The 19,734-nt window shown below is 47.8% G+C and overlaps 1 protein-coding gene across 1 annotated transcript in view; it reads right to left on the bottom strand.

Moving 5' to 3' along the window:
- CLPB (ClpB family mitochondrial disaggregase) overlaps positions 1-19,734 on the bottom strand; it is a 151,511-nt gene that overhangs the window by 32,985 nt on the left and 98,792 nt on the right. The window contains exons 6-7 of the mRNA XM_065943964.1: positions 15,026-15,123; positions 3,490-3,604 (exon numbers count right to left, since the gene is read on the bottom strand). Of these exons, the coding sequence (XP_065800036.1) occupies positions 3,490-3,604; positions 15,026-15,123 (213 nt within the window). The remainder of the gene's footprint in view (positions 1-3,489; positions 3,605-15,025; positions 15,124-19,734) is intronic.

The following is a 19,734-nucleotide window of genomic DNA, read 5'->3' as shown; positions in this document are numbered from 1 at the left end:
CAAATATAGGCGGGAGATCAACGCAGCATGTGCAGGGCGGCAGAAGTAGCCATTGTGTGCAGTCAGGGGGAGGGGGGCAGCTGGGGAAGTGGGGGAGGGCATCAGGGGTGGGCCCTAATGCCAGGCCAAGGCAGTCACTCAAGAATTTTACACAGGGTTTTTTGTTTTGTTTTTACACTGTGCAAAGCTGACTCCAGCTAGGGGGAAGTGATAATAGGGGAAGAAAAGGAGGTAGAGAGACCAACAAGGAGACAACCACGAGGTTCGGACAGGAGACACTGAGGTCCTGAGCTGGAGGCCCTTGGTGGTATTAGGAATGGAGGGGAGAGGCTAGGTGTGAGATCTATTTAAGAGGTAGAATGATAGAACTTGAAGGGCTGTAAGGGGAAGGAAGGGCCAAGGAAACATCTAAGCTTCTACTCAGGAGACCAGGGAATGGTGGTGCCTTTACTGAGATAGGACCACGGGAGGTGAAGTGGTGGAGGAGGGGAGCAGAGTCTAGACCTGAACAGACAGCTGGCTGCCTTTCTAAGGATGGTGGGCACAGAGGCTCTGAACTCCCACTAGAACAGACATCCTCCCCTTCCCCATGATCAAGAACAGCTCAGGATTCTGGAAGGAGAACCTCACACTCGATGTCAGTGCTCTGGCTTGTGGTCTGCACGTTGGCCCTGCTTTGGCTCCAGTGACCCGAGAAGACCAGAGAGGCCACGGGGGCCTGGGCTGTGGGGTTGGTGCTTCATCTCCTCCATTTGTAAGGCCATAACTGTGCGCCAGCCTTGCTAGAAGCCCTGCAGCTGGGGATCACACTGATAAATTCACTGTATTACTTTGCACAAATCAATATCCCAGCACTTACCAGGGGTTGATGTGACCGAAATTGGTTTCAGCCAATTCGTGAGGGTAATAAATGGCCATTTATCAAATCAATTCATTCTGAGGCACTTCTTTGGCTGCCCACCCTCATGCTACCTCTGGGGTGCCAGGCTCCACCCAGCCAGCACACATCTGACACTAGCTGAGAGGACCCAGGGAGCACCCTGGCCTGCCCTCTAGATCTGTCCCGCTGTCCTGCACCTGCTTCAGTCCTAAGGCCCTGCCACAGATTCCGACCCAGACAGTGCCTCATGCTCACGGGAGCTGGAAGCTGAACACACTCTGAATGTTATGAGTGTGATCCCTGGCTGCAGGGCTTCTAGCAAGGTGGGCCCTTACAAATGGAAGGGAATGTACTAACCCCACAGCCCAGGCCCCCACGCCCTCTGCGTCTTTCCCAGCAGCACTGGAGGCATAGCAGGGTCACTCTACACACCACAGGACAAGGAGCAGAGCATTTCAGATCTGAGGCAGAGTGTGGGTGACAGACAGAGCTATGGGTAGGACAAGGCACTTGGCAGACATTCTGACAGCCCCAAGGAGGTGGGGAGTGGAACTCTCTACTGTGCCGGGCTACGGCACAAGGAGAAGGACCAGGGGAAGAGGCCAGTCTGGGGCTGGGACTAGGGATCAGTCTCAGATTGAAGGAAACAACTGTGGGCCTGACCTATGGAGCACAGTGCCCAACGCTGGATAGTAAACATCTAGAGGAGGAGGACTGGGTTTTATTGAGAATTGTCTGGTACATACTAGAAACAGCATATGCCTTACAGTCCTACAGTCCTGAGTTTGGATCCCTGGTACAAAGGTGAGGAAACTGATGCTCAAAGAATCTGAGTGACCAGCCTGAGTTGCATAGCTGATAAGTGGCCCACCTGCCTTTTGAGCCCTGGTTGACTGAATTCTTCCCACTTTAATGTCCTCCTCCCTCCCCCAACTTCTGGGAGTCTCACAACTTATGGGCTTGAGAAGCTGGCGAGAAACAGGAGATCAGAGGAGTGGGCAACATGTGAGGAAACGACTGTATAAGAAGTGGAGGGTAAATACTATGATGGCAGCTATACTTCTGGCCCAAGTGGACAAGAAACTCTAGTGGACCTGCTTCTCAGTCCTCGGCTTGGTCACTGATGTCTCCAATGGGTTCCTCCTCCTCTCTTCAACCCAAGAGATCCCAAGGTCTCCTCTCCTTTTACCTCAGATATGGCCTTGACAAAGAAGTGGGGGGTTGCCACCTCCAAGCTGAGGGTGGCTGTCTGTATTCAGACCCAAAAGGGCAGCCTGATGAGATCTGGGCCTGAGTAGTGGGGACATGTGTCTTCACAGAAGCTTTCCCTGGCTCCTGGGTGTGCCTGCAGGTAGCCTCTGCCCTCCAGCTGCTGAGGCAGATCTGGTCTGTGGGCTCCTTGTAACTGCTGAAGGTCAGGTCATGACTTGAACATGAGTCCCACCGGTGTGTGAGGATGATGGAGACAGGCTGGGCCCAGTGTGTCACAGGGATGGCCCAGTGTGACACAGGGTGTCACACTGTTCAATGACTCCTCTGGGACTCCACAATTTCAGCTTCATGTCTCGTTTTACACGTGAGCAGAACTTGGTGCTGGGTGTGGCAGCTGCTGGGCTGCACCTGGTGGGACGAGAGGCAGCACTGGATGCACCTGACCAAGACATCGCAGGGATGAGGCTTTTAAACCTGAGCTGGGAATCAGCTCACCTGAAGGGCCTCTCCGAATATAGACTTCTGGTCCATCGCCAGAGCTCCTGATCCCACAGGTCTGGGATCCTATCTACATTCTAAGTTCCCAGAGAATGCTGACGCTGCTGGTCCAGCGACCACTTTGAGAACCACTGCCTCGGTTCTGCCACTTCCTTGTCTAAGCCAGAAATAGGTTCCCTTGCCCTTGCCTCATCTGTCTTGAGGTTATCCTCAGGGAGTCATGCATGTCAGGAGAACAATGGTGAGGCCACCATCCTGAGCACAACCCCAGTTTTCTCTCTCTCCACTGGGGAGTGCATAGGCAGGAAGGTCAGGAGATGAGGGGTGACACCAGCAGGCAGTCTAGATTGCAAGGTGGCAGAAGTGCTTCTGAGGTGGAGAAGAAGGCACTCAAGACTTGTACAGGATGTTTTTCATAAAATTGAGCCAGCCTCCGACAAATTACATTGAAGGATGGCACAGTCCCCGCTGGGAGACAGGTGACCAAAGTTCTAGTTCTGCCTCAGTTATGACAATACTAGTGATGGGAAAGCTCTTGTTCCTCTCTGGGTCTCAGTTTCTCCACCTGCAAAGTGGGGGTAGGGTGGGGTCAGTAGATCAGATGAAGGTCAGAGTTAAATTCAAAGCACGGAAAGAAGCCTTGAGCAAGTTACTAAAGTGTTCTGCCTCAACTTCCTCATCTGTAACATGGGCATTCAATGGGACCAACCTCAAAGGATTGTTGTAAGGATCAAATGACATGGCAAGAGCTTAGAACACTGCCTGGTACACGGGAAGTACTCCACAATGCTATGCTGTAATCATAATAGCCCCTTCTCCTCAGCTTGGAGATGGCAGGACCACACCTCACTGCAGCAGACCACAAACTTCTAGGCCCTCTTCGGTGCCCATATACTCACCTGCACCCACGGTGGCGATGGCGCTCTCCTGGCCAATGATGTGCTCCTTCAGCCGCTGCTCCAGGGGAAAGCGGCGCCGCTCCTCGGCCTCCCGCTTCCGCTGCTTCTCTTGGTACTGTGGAGAGAAACGAGAGATGGAAGGTGGCTCAGGAGTGCCGGACCCAGAAGGACCCTAGTTTCATTCTATCCCCCCAACCCAGGGGGAAAAAGCAGAGGTCTGGGTCTCTGGGAGTTCTGATGGACAGCTCTGGCTCATTCTTTTCCCAGTCCCTCATCTGAGTCCTCACCTCATTTCCCTACCTTGGTGGCCACTGCTCAGGGGTCCTGGCTTGCCCTGCTAGTAAAATAAGTACCGCTAGTATTGGGTTGGCCAAACGATCCTTATGGTTTTTCCATAAGACCTTATGAACTTTTTTGCCAACTCAATAGATTAACTTTTGAGTCTGGAGTCTGACAGAAGACTTGGTTTGAATCCCAGCTCTCTCACTTATAAGATGTGATTACCTGGAGCAAGTTACTATGCTCAGTTTTCTCCTCTGTAAATTGGGGATTAAATATGATGCTGGATACAGAATGTGTCTAGTGCTATGGCTGGTAAGCACTAAGTGCTTATAAATATCTAGGTTCCTTTCCTTTTCTGCTTACCCTCTTGAAAACCATTTTTGGTTTTCAAACCAGAGCTATGAACACCCTCCAAGTCAATGATACTGCATTTTTCAATTAAACACAACTATTCAGCAATTGCTATTTTCCTGGCACTGTGCATGCCATAATGGAAAGGTGGGGAAGGGGCAAAGAGGAAGACTGGCCCCTGGCAGGATTAGATCATGCTGAGTGCCTGGCAGGTGTCTGGCCTCTGGCTTGGTTCATTTTAGAAAAGACAGAAGCAGGAGGCTTGAGCTTTGTCCCACTGAAAGGGAGGGGAGAAGAGTCAGGTCTTGCCTTTAAACAGCTCTAAGTCAGGCAAGGGCGGCGAGGCAGGGTCTGTATGTACATGAATACTTCTCAGGCAGGACCAGCCATTTCCCTTGTGGTTTTAAAGCATGTGTGCCTACATCTAGCCCTGTACCTATCACTGAAAATAGTTATTTCAAAATGAGTTTGCTGCATATTTGTGATTGCGTCTTACAATCAATTATGAGCCCCATTTTACTCACTGCTATTTCTGGCATGGGTCCTGGCACAGTGGAGGCAGCTGGTGAATGTTTACGAAAATGAAGTTGATGACAAATACAAAGAGGAATTAACAGCTAGATTGGGTGGTGTAGGAGTACAGAGAAGGGAAGGATACATAAAGCATAAAACATTTCTGGGAGATGAGAGGCTTGAAGGAGCTGGAGTACTGGGCTAGTTGGGAGCTGTGGGACTATTTGGAGACTGGGTTGGAGGGGTGAGTGCATGGGTCTGATGATAAAGCATCGATGGAGACCAGGCACTGGGGGCAGGAAGCAGGTCTTAAAGAGAGACAGAAAGACCCAGGTCTTTGGGGGCTTCTCTTCCCTAAGGCTCCTGTAACACTGACAGCTTTCTAGAAAGCGAGCTTGCCAAGGTAAGGCCTTGTCACAAAAGTGGTGGCTGCAGATTGCTCTTGTGGGCAGAGTGGATGAAAAATACCCGCTACTTGGGCAGTGTTTTCCTGTTATGGTAGTGACCTTGACAGAAGTTAAAAAAAATAAATAGCAAACAATCCAATTTTGGCTGTTGCTATCAGTCTGTAACTGAAAGCTCCCATCAGTCCTGGGGTTTCATATGGAGCAATAATTCGGCGCCGATCCCAGCGGAGCGACGCTTGCCGGTTGGAATCCAGCACGTCACTGTGCAGCTCCCTCAGGCACCACATACATCACCTGGCTCTGCTGACTCCAGCCATATATCTGCCTCCTCCTCCTCCCTGTCCACCCAGCCCCTCTCAGCACTTGGGTCCACTGGGCTGAGAGGCTCCAATGGAGAGATGCGTACATGCAGGCCGGTACAGCACCGGCCAGCGGCCTGGCCCGCTTGCAGCCAGGCAGGATGCAGAAGGAACCTGGCCTCTGAGAGTTTGTGAGGTCGGTTTGTTAGGTCACTTCCCCTCAGGGATGGGTACTCCCACCTCTGGGCCTTTTCTTCACACTGCTCCCTCAGCACATAAGTCTTCTCTATTCCCACCCACCTCTAAGTGACCTCAGCTTAAACACCAAATTGTCTAAAGAGCCTGTTGCCCTGGCACCCCCAGAGCACTCACTTAACTGCCTGTTTCTGTCTCTTTACTCCACACATGAGGAAGCAGTGACAAAGACCATGCTCTATTCACCCCTGTAACTCCAGCACTAGCACAGGGCCTGGCTCACAGAAGGACTCAATTTGTGTTGCCAAGTGAATGAGGTGACTGCCGTCTGTGAGATGGCTGCTGTGTGCCAGGCATGGTACTCAGAACTTTCTGTGTAGTGTCTCACTGAATTCTTACAGCAGTCCCTATATGAAGTTTGACACCTTTTTGGCTCATGGTGAGGCACATCGTGTGGCAGAAAGAAGCCAGCTTTGCTCCAGAAAGACCTGAATTTAAACCTCACCTAATCTACTTGGGCTTCCCAGGTGGCTCAGTGGTAAAGAATCCACCTGCCAATGCAGGAGACATGGGTTTGATCCCTGGGTCAGGAAGATCCTCTGGAGAAGGGAATGGCAACCCACTCCAGTATTCTTGCCTGGGAAATCCCATCAACAGAGGAGCCTGGAGTCCACAGAGTCAAAAAAGACTGGACACGACTTGGTGACTAAATAACAACAACAACAACAACAACAAATCTACTTAATAGTAAGCTCACCTTGGGGGAGTTAATTCAACTCCCTGAATTTCAGTTCCTTGTCTCCAGCATGGCAATGGTACTCATACCTACCTCATAGGATCCTTGTGGGATGCTGGTGAGAATTGAGTGAGATGATGCATATGAAGCACTGGGCAGGTCTCTGGCACACAGCGAACGTACATGCCGAAGTAGCTGTGTGAGAGACTCGGTGGCCAACATAGTATCTGGCCTGTGTAAGGCTTTGATAAACTTTGCGAACTTCTTCTTTACTGCATTTTGATAACTAATTTTCTAACCCAGTGCCTTTGTTTTTGTTTTGGTGCTAGAACTAATTTTATCTGCATGGAGCCCCACTGATAAGGGGAAGAAGTGCTCTGGCTTAAGCAGAAGCCAGGAGTCAAGTCCACTAGGATGCCCCCATGGACCCAGTGTGGTTCCTGAGGCTTCTCCCCAGGAACCCTGAGTGTGCCAGGCAGTCTCAACACCTGAGTTTTCAGGACACCTCCACTGCCTGGGGTGTCTCAGCTGTGCCTGTCAATTTTCCTTACATGGTAGAGAATTCCTCCTCTAGGTGCTTTCCACCCATCGGTTTGTGGGGCCTCACTAAACATACCTCTTTTTCCTTTGCTGCAGGCAAAGCTTAACAGGAGTTTCCCCACCACTCTGTTGGTTTGGGTACCACCATCATGGTCTCCCCGAGTCTTCGGGGAGACCCGAAGACATTTCTACCTTTTGTAACTCTTTTCAGTGTCATGATTTTAGGTTATCTTAGTATTCCTTTTTATTTTCTTGAGCAATGGGAAAGGGTTCTGGACTCCTATGGGGTGAGCATCAGGTTTCTCAGGAGCTCTCTAAATAGTACTGGGAAAGAGTCAAGCTATGGCCTAAATTTGAGCATACCCTGAGATTCGAGTAGAACCCCCTCTACGCCTGGAGCCCTATATAGCTCTTCAGAGAAACTTCTGAAACTGGACCAGACTTTTTGATAAAAATGTACAGGACAATGGGATTAAACCACATATGAGGTTACTTCTTCATGCTCTCCCAAATGCTTAGCACAGAACTTACATTAAAAAAATATGTTGAGGACTTCCACCAGGTCCAGTGGTTAAGAATCTGCCTGCCAGTGCAGGTTTGATCCCTGGTCTGGGAAGATTCCACATGCCAAGGGAAGCCTGTGCACCACCAGAACTGAAGCCCATGCTCCACAACAAGAAAAGCCACCACAATGAGAAGCCCACACAAGCAATGAAGAGTAGCTCCTACTCACTGCAACTAGAGAAAGCTCACACGCAGCAATGAAGACTCAGGCAGCCAAAATTTTAAAAAAAATGCTGAATGAATGAATGACTTTTTAATAGTGTGAGCTATAAGTTCAGGCTTGTGGACAGCTAACCAGTGGAAGAACCTAGGGAAGGAAACCATGGGCCTGCATGTATTCTCTTTGGGAGGAGAGAGAAGGCCCTTGGTAAGGGTCCATGAATGTGGGCTACTGTTGCTCCTGGCTTCCTGAGGAAATGGGAAGGAAGGCTACAGGGAATGAGGTCAAGGCTCTGCTTTGACAGGGCTCCAGTAGAGGAGGGGACAAGGTAGGTGACCCAGCCTGCAGAAGCAGAGGACACTGGGTGGAGACGCACTACGAGGAAGCCACCAGGAGAGCAGGAGTGGAGAGTGATCATCTTCTTAATAAAAGCCACATGCAATTAGCTTCAGAAGCCCTCACCTGGAGCCAGCAGCGACCAGCTCCCTATGCTGCATCTCGGCTGGATAATCGCAGCCACTGGTTTTCATCATTCTTGATTTAATATGGCACCCCTCCTGGCTCTGAGTGCATTTACAGGAAAGGGCTGGGAGGCCGAGGCAAAGCCTAGCTGAGCTCTCGTTAGGAGGTGGGTGGCTGGGCAGAGAGCAGCTCTGTGGGTGAGAGTTACAGGGAGAAGGGTATGGCAGCACCCCTGCTCCTGGGCATTACTCAGGGAATACATCTGATAATAAACCTGGCGATGTGTTCACTGAGAAGGGAGCTGGGACAAGGGGTGGTTGGCAGAATGAGACCCTGAGGAAAAATAGGAGAAGTGTGGCAGAGGGAAGGAGAGAGGCCAAGATGCAGATTGCCTTTAGAGGGAGGTCAGGGCACAGAGCCCCCTGGCTTCTCACAGACTCAGATATGCCCCATCCTCCTGACTCCCTGGGTCCACCCCAACTCACATCATAGTCAGGACTTCTACCATGTGCTGAAGCTGGGGGAGGCAGAGAGGCCTGGGTGGGGAGGTCAACAAAGTGGGCAGAAGATGAGACTGCGGGGGCAGGTGTGGGATGATGGAAAGAGTCCTGAGAAGAGGGAGTGATGACAAGAGGAGCACAGGGGGTCCAACAAAGGAGGTTGGGAATGCAGAGCAGACAGGAGGGGAGAATGGGGGATGAGAGGGGCACCTAAGGGACTTGAGAGTCTCTTGAACTAGCTCAGAGCCCACATCTGTACAGAGGAAAGCTGGGTACAGTGCCGGCATCAGTCCCATGAAGACTTGGTGACTGCTATGCCAGCATCCCAGGGTCCATTCTCTCCTCCACCTGATCCTCCTTTTGCTGCCAGATCAGTATTTTTAACATGTTAATTGGATCATGTTGCTCCTCTGCAAATAGCTGGGTTGCTCCAGAGACAAGAATGGTGAGAGACGGTTAAGAGGGGCACAGAGGGGCTGAGGTGAGAAAATGGGTTGTATGCTCCTCAGTGTGTCACATCAGGAGGTACCTGTGACTGGGGGTGGTAATTCTGATCATCTGATTAAGGTAGGCTGTGCCAAGTTTCTCCACCATCATCTTCCACTTAAGTAATTAACACGCGTCTTGTAGGGTAGGCCCAGAGACTATGTAAACACCCTGTTACTCCTCAAACTTCCACTCCTTAGTCTGAGTATGGACTGATGAATCTTGCCTGATTTGGGACCAGCTGTTCCAACCCTCATAGCCCTATAGAGGTCAGAGGATCTCCTGCGTCATCATCCAGCGAGGGAGTTAATTAAAGCAGGGTCCCACTGGTAGCAAGTAATAAAGGCAGAACACTAACTCCTGCAGTCTGATTCCAGTGCCTGCACCTTCCACCCTGGAGATAAGAAAAGACCCGTTCTTGCCTTTAGGGAGTTCAGAGCCTATTTAGGGAAAGGAGATTTAAAACACAAATTTCATATTCCTACTTTTAGCATGGGGATACCTAATGAATTTATTGAAAATAAACACCAGAGGGTGTTCTTGCCAGAAACGCACAGCCTGAATTGAATCATAAAGAAACATTAGACAAACCCAAAATGAGAACAGTCTACAAAATAACCAGCTTGTACTTGTTAGAATGTCAAGAAAGACTGAGGAGCTGTTTCAGATTAAAGGAGACTAAATAGACATGACAACCAAATCCAACTTTGGATCCAGAATTTTCTTTCCTTGGAAAGTGAACTATTGGGACAACTGGTGAAATGTGAATAACATCTGTAGATTAGTTAATATTAATGTTCTGATTCTGATAATTGTATTGAGGTTATATAGAAAATGTTCTTTATTTTTTAGGACATTCATACAAGTATTTGGGGGTAAAGGGGATCATGTATATACAACTCTCAAATAGTTCAGAAAAAGTATATATCTTTATATTATTCATCTCTACATAATAAAGCAAATATGATAAAATGTTAACAACTGGTAATATGGGTGAAAGTTTATGGGAATTTGCTATATTTGAAGTTTTGTAAAAGTAAAAGTTAAATAAATCAGGACAATGCTTACCCTTGAGGGACAGATACTGATTGGAAGGGAGTATGATACAAATGAATGCTTGTAATACTCTACTTCTTGATCAGGTATATTCCGTTTGTGAAATTAACAGTGAGCTGTATAGTTATTAGTATCTTATACAATATATTTCAACAAATGATTTTTTAAAAGTTAAAAGGGAAAGATAGAATGCAAAGGTCTATCCTCATAAAGCATGGAGCGCTCTGTCTGGCCCATGGAGAACCTATAATCAACTTATAGGCTACTGGTGGTGGGTCAAGCACAGAGCCAGGCATGGTGTTGTCTGGGTCAAGCCCAGAGCCAGGCGTGTGGCACACCAGCACTTGAAGTGAGATGCTGAGCAGGGAGCAGGCCCGGTGAGGCAGGGAAGGGGGTTTCTCTTCATCCTAAGCCAGGCGGAACATAACCCTCCACCTTTCTGTGTACCCCACCCCTTCTCTCCTGATGGCTTCCTCCAGATCTGATGGGAGCACCCAGGCATGCAGCCCAGAATGCGGGGCCCAAGGGAGCCCTGCATCCCCAGCTACCCCTGCAGCAAATGAAAAAATACACAGACAGAAAATGTGCTTGTGATTCTGTCACTGGGATATGCAAATAAAATATATATGATAGACCTATCTGCCTAATATTCCTGCCAATTCATTCTCTGGGTGTGATTAAAATGAGCAATAAATTCCTCGTGAGTCTCGGTGGAGTGAGGATCTGGGAGTAGAGATGCGGGCTGCCACCAGCACGTCCCCCTTAGCTGAATATTCATCATGGAATAGCTCCCCATATTTTTGTTTTATCTGCCATCATGTGCACAGAGATATATTTCCACCTCTCCGTTGTCTCTTAGTTAAGATGTGAAAATGGTCTAAGCTTTAAGTATTAAACCCTTCAGCTTGTGAAATCCTTCAAAGTGAGATCACAGGTTACCTTCTCTATGAAGCCTGCCCTGCTCATTCTGCCTGGAGGTGATCCATGCTTTCTTGGAACCCCCACAAGCTCTGTGTGGACCCCTCCGAAGGCACAAGTCAGCCTGTGGGTATCAGAGCTAAGAGTGCCTGTCTCTCCCCATCTTCCTCTCCTAATACCCAGCTCAGGAGACAGGAGCTGGGCTTCATCCACCTCTTGATCTTCTCAGGGAGCCTAGAAGGCTTCCACACACAGAGATTGCTGAGAGAACTAAGCAAATAAGCCATGAGAAACAAATCATTTAGGCCACTTAAAATGACAGAGATTCTTAGAAAAGTGACATAAAAGGCAGAATAAAATAAAAAATTAGGCTTATGGATAATTCTAAAATGGGAAAACCATCAAGAAATAATAAGTGAAAAAACACAGATTCCAAACATGGAATTAGGGTCATAACTCAAATACCTTCAGGACCAAGAAGGAAATATAAATGCCTGACAGTTAAGCATATAACATGATAGGAAACAGACACCTGTGGCTGGAGAGACCATACTACAACCTCTAAGGCAATACACTCACATTAAAAAAAAACAACTCTGAATTGGTAAAATAAAATGTGGCTGCCAGTTTGAGACCCGTGGTTTGTACAGAAGGCTATCAACCAGGTTAAGAAAAAAAAACCAAAAAACACTTATATATAGATATGGTCCAGAAAAGGTAAATGTAGTATCATAAGAGGAATGCTCTGATTCATATCTGAATAGCTGCTTATAATAGCCTGATTTTCAAAAGTCATGTTTTATTTTACCTTCAGTTTTCTCACCTGTAAAAGGGGGGGAAATAAGAGCTACCTCATAGCTTTGTTACAGCATTAGAAAAATTATGTATTAGAGCACCTAGCAGAGTACCTAGATGCACTTGATAAATGGTACCTACTATTACCATAAATAATTAAAAACATTAATAATAGCTATATATAGGTAGTAGGGCTAAAATGCTTTTAACTGAGGTTCAGTTCAGTTGACATCTCTTTCAGGAAGCCTTCCTTGATCTCTTAGGCAGGATTAGAAGCCACCGTGGGTTGCTCCAGTCCCTGGGCTTCCCTGGGACTGATGACTCAGTGGTGTCACACTTTACTTGTCTGTTTCCTCACCAGACTGTGAGCTCCTTGAGGGATTCACCCAGATATCTTTTTCCCACCTAGCCCTGAACCTGGCATACAGATGTCATTTATAAATACGCACTGACTTTAATTATCTTCATTTTATATTGTCCAGATTTTCTGTAATGGGAAAGATGACTTTTATAATCACAAATTTTCTATAAACAGTGCATATTTGACTATAGAGAGGTAGGTGAAGGTGGAAGAGGCTGAGCTGGATGGCAGGGAGATGCCGGATGGACAGAAGGGGAGAAAGATAAGATCGGAGTGGTGGTAATCCGTGTCTAGACAAAGAGCCAGGACATGAGGTCTCAGGCTGGAGCCTCAGCACCCTCCAGGCCTGAATCATTATGTCACTGACATAGGGCCTGAACTCAAGAGCTGAGCAGCTGCTGCTTACTTCCTGGCAGAGGGTGACATAACCCAATCTAAAGCAGTATTTCCGCCCTGAAACTCTTCCTCACAGTTTTGAAGAGGTAGGTTTTTTTTGCAGCCTGGAGAAAAAACGCAGAGCAGAAAGAATGGGTGACCATGGAGATGCTGAGCAACTGAGAGAAAGACAATGCTGCTGATGTCCAGGGAGAGCTGAGGGTGGTTCACGTGGGTAGAATCTGAGGGGACCCCAGAGCAATCAGGTGGAGGTGCTCAGTAGACAGCTGAACATTACAGAAGAGGAAATCCAGCCTGTGTAAAGGGATCAAGTGCAGAGAGGTGATGACAGAGAAACAGTCTTCGTGTTGAGAGGTGACAAAACCCCTGGCTGACTCTGAGTGGTCTTCTAGCCTCAAAAGGCAGCCCCTGCCCTGGGTCACAGCTCTGTGAGGTGTCTCCTTCTGGCAGCAGTCACCCATTAAGCCTGGCTCTGTCCTATCCCTGGCACTGAATCCATTTCCTCTCCTCCCCTCCTCCTCACAGCCGCCTCTGTGCCCACGCGCAGTCTCTCCTTTCCTGGCCAGATGCCCCACTGCCTTCAGCCTTTTCTCACAACACAGTTTTGCTTGTCTCCTTGCTGCTCACCTCTGCACAGATTCTGAGAGCTCAGTCTACTCAGAAGGTAGCCTTCTGTGGTCTAGAAGAATCTGACTGGCACAGAGGCAGCAACTGCTACTTACTCACTTGGGACACTGACTTTGTATTGATGTGGCTGACATCAAGACATTTCCTGGGCAGCCAAGTTTCATTAGGGTCCCTCAGGAGGCCTAACCTTTCCATTCCTGCTGATACAAAGAGGTCTGTTCTGCTTTACATGACCAGACCAGTGCTGGCCCTATGTCACACTGCCTGACGAAACAGGAGTAATTTTGGCCAAGGACAGCGCTGGATCTCAGGGGACAGTGGCTGGGCCTGAAAGGGGAGAGAGTCGGGGATGCAGTTCCTGAGGTGATGTCAAACAGTGCTCAGAGATTTCCTCAGAGAATGGGGGAAGCAGACCCAACTCTAGGGCAGGAACATGGGATTAGCTGTGTCCAATAAGTTGTGAGTGAAGTAAAGGATCCTACTTCCAGGCTGAGCATGTAGCTGCAGGTGGGAGGCCCTCTAGAGTGCTCTCTTCCAGAGGGCAGCTGTTCCTGCTGACCCATGATGGATGATAGACGTGTAGGATGAGGTAAAAATGAATCTTTGTTGTTTTAAGCCACTGAAATTTTGGGTTGTTATAACAGCATGACTTAAGTTTATCCTGATTGCTACACAGACCAGTGGTAGATTGAATGGAACCACAGAAACCATTTAGTCACAGTGTTTTCCTTTCACAGAGGTAAACGGAGCTTCAAGAGCGGAAGCCCTTGCCCGAGGTGACACAGTCAGTGAGGCAGTGGGATCACAACCCCAGCTGAGTGCTCAGTCAGGTGACCTAACCTAAGTGCTCTTACTCAAGACATAGACTATCTGCCACTAGGTGGGACCTGCCACTCTTAATCATCTCAAAGTACTGCAGCCAACTTGCCAGAGAGAGGTTCCATGAAGCTGGAAAAAATCCAAGACTGAGAGTCAGAAACCAAGTCTTCCAGTTCCTGTCCTGCTAGTGAACACACCACATGATCTTGTGTCCAAGTCTCAGTAACAGTTTTGATGCTAACTCACTCTGGGACCAAAGGCAGTCACAACACACCCCTGGGCTCCAGTTTCCCCAGGAAGGAAAGGAATAATTTGATTGAGGTTTCAGAGATTTAAAATGTGTGTCCCATAGCATAGCCTCCATGGAGGCTACCCAGGAGGGAAGGATAGGCTCTCCTTCAAACAGAACAGCTCTATTTTCCTCTGACTTCTTTATTTTACTTTGATAAGATTTCCCATCACTGGACTTGATGGGTTCTCAGGTCCCTGCCAGCTCTGACATTTGTGATTCTAGTTCTTAGATTCTGCCAAGTACTTTCTAAGTTATAACTGGGTGGCTGACAGGAGCAGAAGGCAGCCCGTTTTTAGAAGGTTCAAAAGTCTGGATGAGAAGATCAAATTAAGATGAAGACTGTTTTGCCCCATACTCTATATAAGGATCTCTGGAGTGTAAATGGAGGGAAGGGGCCAGGGAAAAGTTCTAGGAGAGATGATGGAAAAGAGTTACTTGATGATGCTGCAGAGTGCATGAGACCTGAGGAAATAGTACTGAGGCGAAGATTTTGTCCTGCTATCCCCTCTCCTTCATGGAAGGAGCTGGAAGGCTCAATACCTGAGAAACCAAATTTAAAAGTCAGTCCTCAGAACCCAGAAGTGGCTCAGGCTTCTTCTTGGTCAGGAAAGGGGATGCCTCCTATTCTTGATAAGTGGAGGCTGGATTTGTATTTAAATAGACAATAATCCTCTAAGGAGAAGTGGCCTTTGGTGTAGAGTCTGACATAATTTAATGAGTGAAAGATGAAATGAAGCATGGAGTGCCCTCAGGCCTTCTCCTTTCTTTGAGACTTACCTTGGTCTCAGAAGTCCTTAAAAGCTTCATCACCTCCCCTTCTCGAGCATAATCCAAGGGTGTGTGTCCCATTTCATTCCTCTGCAAGGGGTTGGCTCCTGACAGGAGGAGAAGAAGAAAAAGAGCCTCTATGAGTGATCAGTGGACCCTCAGCCTTCCCTGGGAGTGGCATAGGCCTTGACTTCAGTGTAAGGAACACTCACAGAAACACGGAGCAACAAAACCTAAGAGATTGAAACACATGCTAAGCTACTCTGAGAGAGGAGCTCTCGGTCCTCTCTGACACAGAAGTAAGGGTATTGAGGCTCCTACATGTGCATGCATGCGTGCCACATAGAGAGGTGCCACACACACAGATGTGCTATACACACACATAGGTGTGCTGTGCCTACAAAAAGATACACAGCGGAACATGCTAACAAATATACCAATACACATACAGATTAATACACCCCAACTCCAATGCATTCTTCATTAAAATGTCTGCATTATCAAATTTGTTTCTACACAGATGAATATTCATTCATAAAAATCATATAGAAATCTAAAGCACAGAGTATCCCAGGTAATGACGAGGCCCCTTCTTTCTGCTCTCTGCCTCTCCCTCTGCTTAATGCTTTCTCTTCCCTGCTCACTTCCTGCCTGCTAAAGTCAGCTGAGCTCTGGCCATCATCAGCAACCCAGCTGTGCCAGCCCTCACCTGTGCTACTTGTTGTGTGTGCACCCAGGTAGGCATCTCTTCCAATCACTGGCTCCCATGATTCAAAGACACAGAACTTTAAGTATAACAAAAAGAAGAGGCTTGCTTGGGGCCACGCATCTACCTTCTCTCACTTATAACTGCCGGCAGCTGATGAACCTATGTAAAGTGTCTGCTTGGTGTAGACCCTTGACAGTCATGGAAGATAGGTTACTTTAACCCCCCCAGTCAGAGTCTCCTCCCCAAAGCCCATATCTGGGGACCTTACTCTCCTCTTCGAAAACTGACCATTCCATTCAATCTGTCCAACCTTCAATGAGCTGGGACTCAGGAAATGGAAGAATCAGATCTGGTCCTGCCTCAAAGCACTCCTCTCAAGAACTATGTGTTAAACGGAACATTAAAGTAACAGACAAACCAATACTCTTTGACCTTTATTGCTAAGGAAGTGCGTTCTCTATACTTAAAGAAGGGTTAAGACACAGTCCCTGCCATGAGGAGGTAGTAAGTTGGCCAGGGACACTAAACACACAGGAAAGACTGCGTCACCGTGAGGCCTGGCTCTGAGGGGATATTCAGTCACTGTTTGCTGATGGACAGCAAAAATCAGTGTTTCTCACCCAGGCTGAGGCAACATTCGTATTATGATATAAAACCATTCCTATTGAAACTCTCTGCTTCTTAAGGACTATAAACCCATCAACAATGATAATCATTTATTAAGCATTTACACATGGCTGTCTGCCGCGGCTGCAGAGGAAGAAGTGTGGGAGGATGAGGGGAAAGGAGCAGAGAGCATAAAGCACGATCCAGACCAAGGAAGCTTATTATCAATAAGAAAAATTAATACCTTTTACATGATTCTATTTTCTAATAGGAAGCTCATACAAAATAAAATATTTAGATAATTTTTAATCACAATTCACATACCTTTCAAGGTACACAATTCAGTAGTTTTAAATACACTTCCATCATCATATACGCCTCACCAGTATCTAATTCCAGATCATTTTAATCATCTTGAAAAGAAACCCCATCACCATTATCAGAGACATTCACTACTTTCCCCAATCCCAGAAACCATTAGTCTGCTTTCTGTCCCTATATTTGCCTACACTTGACATTTCACATAAATGCTATCATACAGTGTGTGGTCTTTTGCATCTGGCTTAATTTACCATGTTTTCAAGGTTCATCCATGATGTAGCACATGTCATTCATGCTACAACATGAATGTAGGAATACAGCATGTACTTCATTCTTTTATGGCTGAATAACACTGCATTCTATGGACATACCCTATTTTGTTATTCATCAAGCTCATGAACATTTGAATTGCTTTCCCCTTTTGGCTATTATGAATATGTTGCTATGAATATTTGTGTACAAGTCTGTTTGAGTGGATGTATTTTTCTATGTCTCTTGGGTATGTATCTAGAAGTGGTGATGATGATAATAACAGCCACTAATGTTTACTATGTACTCTGTATTTTATATATACTATCAACCATACTGAGGAGTAGAAATTAAAATTCCCATGCTATAGACGTGGAAACTGGGCTCAAAGGAGATAACTAGCCCAAGGTCACAAAGTTGGTGATTTGCTTGGACCAGGAGTCAAACCTACTCCAGGTTTTCTTAACTACAATTCTTCACATTCCCACCAGGGCAGCCACAATACACCCCTGGTGAAAAATCATTCCATGGTTTTCACTGCTTATAGGATAAAATGCAACCTCCCTAATGAGGAGAGTGTCTGGGCTCTTCCTAACTAGTAGGCAAGTCCTCAAAGCTCAGCTGGAGCCTGATTTTTTCTTTCAATTCTGTTGGTGCTTGCTTACTGGGTATTGTGTATCAGGGCCCTGTACGTAGGGAGATGGGAGACTGCCAAAGCCAATGAATAGGTTTTTTTTTTTTTTTTTAACATTTCTTGATCACTCTGCAGCAACTGATACCTTGGCCACTCTCTTCTTTGAGTTATAAAAACCACTTTTCAGGTTTTCCTCACACCCCTGAGACCATTCCTTCTGTCTCTTCTGCTGGCTTCTGGTCCCATCTTTTAGATTAGGTGCTATCTAGAGTCTAGGCACAATTCCAGCTCTCCAGAAGCTAAAAGGGACGAGAGACGACCATGCAACAACAACTGAGGTCAAGTGTGATCAGTGTGCTGAAGGAGGGACAGCAGGCCTGTAGAGAGAGGTCCAAGAAGACCACAGTGCTAAGGGGCTTGTTCACCTGACCCAGTCTTCCCAGCCAGCCCTGTTCTGTCTGGCGCTCAGCACTGAAGGCTTGAGAGGCAGAGGCAGACAGCATCGTCCCTTTCCTCAAAGCTCCTGGACCACAGCTAGGGCTGAAAGAGAGCTACAATCACTCAGTGGAAAGGCCTCTCCTCCCTGAGGCAGTCTCAAGGGGAGCTCTGTCACTGAATATGGGCTAGAATGGCAGAGGGGTGTGGGTGAGACCTCTGGAAGGGAAAGAAAAGAAGAGCAAAGAGAAAAAGAGAACTGGGTAAGAGAGAAAAAATAGGAGACAGAAGGGGAGGGGGAGAGGAAGAGAAGAAGACAGTGGAAGAAAGAACAGAGGGTGAGATTAGTTGCTTCAAACAAGTGCTGTCAGTGATCTATATTTGCTTACAGAATGAAAAATGTGTGCCATAAACATTGGCCACTGAGTAATTTCTAGTAGGAGTTGTGTCACTTCTCATAAACGATGGGATGGGACAGGTAGGACACTTCTGCACCTGGGCCAGCTAGCACAGGGATGCCGTTTAAAGCAGTGCTGGGTCTGTCTCCAGTCCAAGAGCTCTCACCCAGGTTCACCCCAGCTAGCTAGCCTCCCCAAGGTTCTGGAGCCTCAGGTCAGCACATCTGCTCCCAGTTTAGGAAAGCTGAGACTGGGGCACCATGGGTAATGTCCATCTAATATTAGTCCCTCAGCCCCCGAACCCTTGCTCTGATGCTCTGACTTGACTAATTGCTGTAATAATTGATAGAACCTGACTTCTACAACTGATCGATTTCACCTCCACGACCAACGGCCACAAACCATTATACTCCAATAAATAACCACGTTGGGCCTCACCCGCCTGCCCTCTCCAGGGGCATCAGGATGGCCCATGCCCTGGTCTGACCTCACCATGCCTCCCACCCAGGGCCCCTCCGGGCCAAGCAGCTGGTCTAGAGGGTCAGGCTTCTGGGAGTAAGTCAGAGGGCTGGGCGGAGGTGGGAAGAGCTAATCGCAGGCCATCCGTCACCTCCCACTGGCTGTCTGGGGCTGGGGCCAACACCTGGAGCACCCCAGGCAGTATAGTGCAGGACTCCTCCCCTGCTCCAGATTAGTGTGTCCCAGCTTATAATATTTGATAAATAGCAGACTGGCTTCCTGGCAGCACTGCTGCGGCTGCGCCTGCCCGCTACAGCTGTGGAAGGTCACTCATTGGGGAAATATGTTTCTGTCAGTGGTATTGAAAAAAGTTTAGTGGAGTGACAGGCCTCAATTTTTCAAATTTTATTAACTCCATCCTCTTAACCATTTGTCTTGAATTCCTTCAGATTCTGGGGGATCTGTCAATAGGGCTCGGGCCAGGAAAGTAGGATGGGGGTGGATGGTCATGGACAGGTCCTGGCTGGTGCCAGTGACAGGCTGGGGTCTCAACAGCCAGGGCAGGGTGAGGCAGTGGCGCTGGCATTGACGGGAGAGAGGGCCTGGCCCAAGGGGACCCCCAGGGAGCCTGCTACTCTTCTCTGATACAGCACCTGCCTTAGGTTTGACAGCCTTATAGGCTTTCTGAGGCGAAAGAGACCTTAATGGTGAGTTCTTCCAATTCCCTAAGAAGAGACCCGCCTTGACTACATTCGGAACAGGTGGGTCACCCTGGCTTCCTCAAGCATGTCCAGAGCCCCGTCCCAAGGTCATGGCCTGCCAAGTGGTTTCCCGCACTAAACTGAGGGCAGATTCTTTTTGCATGAGCCCCAACCTCTCTCTTTAACTCGACTCTCACCTTGGACTT

This window comes from Muntiacus reevesi, chromosome 9 (genome assembly GCF_963930625.1).
Source record: "Muntiacus reevesi chromosome 9, mMunRee1.1, whole genome shotgun sequence".
Taxonomy (NCBI): domain Eukaryota; kingdom Metazoa; phylum Chordata; class Mammalia; order Artiodactyla; family Cervidae; genus Muntiacus; species Muntiacus reevesi.
Note: the sequence above shows the minus strand (reverse complement) of the source record. Positions and strands in the feature narration are given on the sequence as shown.